The 2,940-nt window shown below is 52.5% G+C and overlaps 1 protein-coding gene across 1 annotated transcript; it reads right to left on the bottom strand.

The window, feature by feature from the left end:
• Positions 1-21: 21 nt before the first annotated feature.
• CONPUDRAFT_160729 (uncharacterized protein) lies at positions 22-2,493 on the bottom strand (the record flags this gene model as incomplete). Its single annotated transcript, XM_007777859.1, has 9 exons — positions 22-258; positions 308-469; positions 520-976; positions 1,027-1,123; positions 1,183-1,358; positions 1,409-1,541; positions 1,596-1,824; positions 1,876-2,077; positions 2,128-2,493. Coding segments are annotated over 9 exons (2,059 nt in total), but the record flags the coding sequence as incomplete, so codon positions are not given.
• Between the last annotated feature and the right edge of the window lie 447 nt (positions 2,494-2,940).

The following is a 2,940-nucleotide window of genomic DNA, read 5'->3' on the forward strand; positions in this document are numbered from 1 at the left end:
GGCACGAACGTATGCGCTCACTCTTCATGCCTGACATCCCACAGAGGTCGCTTGGGGCCTTGAAGACAGCACGCGCGGAGTTGAAAACCTTGATGCGCTTCGGAAGGTCGGGGCACTCCTTCAGAGGGACGGAGCGTAGCTGTACGCGGGGATCTCGGGGATGGAGTAAGCTGAAGAGGAACCGGCGAGTGAGACGGTCGAGGTTCGGCACGTTGGTCTCCGCTGAAAGGTCCTCAATTGTCTTGGGACGGCCGGGAGCTAGGGGCGAGTAAGTAATGAAACAAAACCGGACTCATAAGGGACATACTGGATCGATCCGAAAGCGTGACCTCTGCAAGTAGCTCTACCCCATCAATCTCGACATCCTCTGGGTGCTCGTCAAGGGACCGAGAACGCGGTTCCCGGAATGAAAGGTCGCCGCTTGTGGCAGTCGATTGATCGTCACTCATGTTATCGAGAGCCGCGGCGACTAAAGAAGGGATGAGAACACATAGTTAAGTATCTGAATGAAAGACGTACGACGTTGAAGGGCCTTGAATCCCTCTGTGAGCGGAATGATCATGTTCCGCACATCAAAGTTGCGACGACAGGCCTTGAGTTTGTCGAGGCGTTGATTTGTGACGAGCATCTGGCCGAGAGCGTTAAAGCGGCTGGACCGGCGCCATGGTTCCTTGACAGCTTCAATGTGTTTTGACTCCGTAATGGAGGAACAGAGGCCGTTGGGAGAGCCGAACTGTTGGATCAGCCAACGGTAGCGGGTCATGGAGTGCTGACGTGGAAGGGAAATGGACGTGATAGTGCCCGCCTCAGTGAAAAAGGTTCGGTAATGGTGGAAACGATCGAGCGCGTCTTGGATGTCAACGAGGTCCTTGTCCGTGAGCGCGTTCCGGCGAACAAGGTAACAAAACTCCAGGAAGGCGCGGAAAGCCTTGACGACGTCATCGGGAACGCGGCCTTCGAGTGCAGGAAGGTAGACCTAGTAGAGGGATTGGTCATAGTATGGTATGAATAAGAAATGTGACGTACCTTCATCAACGCTTTAGAATCATCCCCCGTCCACTGCTTGAAGTCTCGACCTTCTGGAAAGCAACGAAGACCGGGAAAGGGTGCCGCGACCGCTATTCTAGAGATGGTGAACATATGAGTGGAAAAGGTAACCCAACTCAACCCGAACTCACGCACCGTCGATCAATGTCATCCATTATCTTTTTAGCCTCCGTTTTCCCATGAACGTCGGCGAGATACTTGCCCACCCATTCAACAAGGTGATCCTTGAATGTGCCTTTGATGAGCTGATGAAGAATGTCGGGGGCGAGAAGTTCGTGGATGTCAGCGCGGGGGAAGTCATTTGTGAATGGCTAAGGTTAATGTTAGTCTACATCTAATGAAGAAGGAACGGACGACTCACAACAACGTTGGCTATTATACCATAAGAATCCCATAACATAACCGGATGGAAGTCCTCCACAAGTGCGTTGTTGTGCTCTCGGCAGCGCAGCAGTGTGTCATCGGCGTCCAGGTTCTCGGGATATGCCAGGCATCTGAGGGGAATCAATCAATACTGGGACACCATTGTACACGCAAAGGGTACTCACCGGGGACACCAGCCCTGAACGACACCAGCGAGAAGGACTTGTTCGGGATAGTCTGCTATGTAAGGCCCGATCCCCCAAATCACTCGCCGGTGGTAACCGTCGCCAAATTGGACCACCTCATATTTCATCATCCCGGCTTTGAAGACGTCAAAGATTGTCGCGAGGGAGCAGTGGTAGAGCTGGCGCCGGAAATGCCGGAATTGAGGGTCCACATTGTATGTCTTGTTTGCTAGACAATAAGGTTAGTTTGGTCCACTAAACCGGACTGCAGGGCACGTACTTTTCGGAACTGAAAGAAAGCCGGCGAGAGCGAGAGCGTCTTGGTGAGCGCGGCGAGTGTTGTTGTGGACGTTGCCGAGGGAGATATACAAGGGGTAATACTCTGTGTGCCCGGTAGCAACAGAGACGGTAGTCTTGTCACTACCAAGAACAAAGGGGATGAACGTTGCCCCGTGGTTGTCTGGGTCTTCGGAAATTTGGACCTATAGAATAAGTCAATTAAAACGAACAACAAGAGGGCTCAGAAACTGACCGCTTGGTCCCAAGCCCAATCACCCGACAACAGGTTCTCGTAATGATGCATGTCCGAGTCGTCATAGTCACAATATGGTGTGAGGTCAATGTGCTCCTGAAGATCCGGCCGTGCGAGCATCTGCTTGAGTATCTCCCGAGGGTCGCGGAACCAAACATCGTATTCTGCCTTCATCCACGGAGGAACATGGTTGCTGGGACGAGGTCCCTGATAGGTGATGTTGAACGATTGCCATGGAATGTTGCCGACTTCAATAGCGTCAATGGTGCGGTACATGGTCTTGTGGTCGGGGAAGGGTGAGCTAGTGTTGCTCGGCATCATGCACTCCCAGATCTTGCAGAGAAGGTCGATATGTCCACCTGACATCTGAGTTCGTCAAAAAAGAAGGTCCGCGGTTTCAAACTGAAGTTGATCATTGAAGGGAAAGAAGTCGGTTGGTGGGCGCTGAGGAGGTGGAGATGGAGGTGCGTCGGGCGGAAGGAAAGTTCCATTGGGAGAACATTTTCGCGCTAAATAGAAACATTAGACATTTTTCTAGTAATTGGCTAAACAACGTACCAGTCATAAATTTATGGAAAATTCGCCAAATGGGTCCTAGGTCGGCTACTTCCCCAGTGCCGTCTTCATCATCATCTTCATGTTCTTGAGGCCAGTTGTTGGGGAAGGTGGCGACCAGGGAGGGGGTGACGTGCAAGGAAGTGGCTGGGATGATGGAGTTTGAGGAGAGTGTGGGGATTGGGGAGCAGGTGAACGCTCTGCGGAAGCTGGAGGAGTGAGGGGAGGAAAGGGAGGGGGAGTACCGAGAGGAGGGGG

The sequence above is a fragment of the Coniophora puteana genome, assembly GCF_000271625.1.
Source record: "Coniophora puteana RWD-64-598 SS2 unplaced genomic scaffold CONPUscaffold_129, whole genome shotgun sequence".
Classification (NCBI taxonomy): domain Eukaryota; kingdom Fungi; phylum Basidiomycota; class Agaricomycetes; order Boletales; family Coniophoraceae; genus Coniophora; species Coniophora puteana.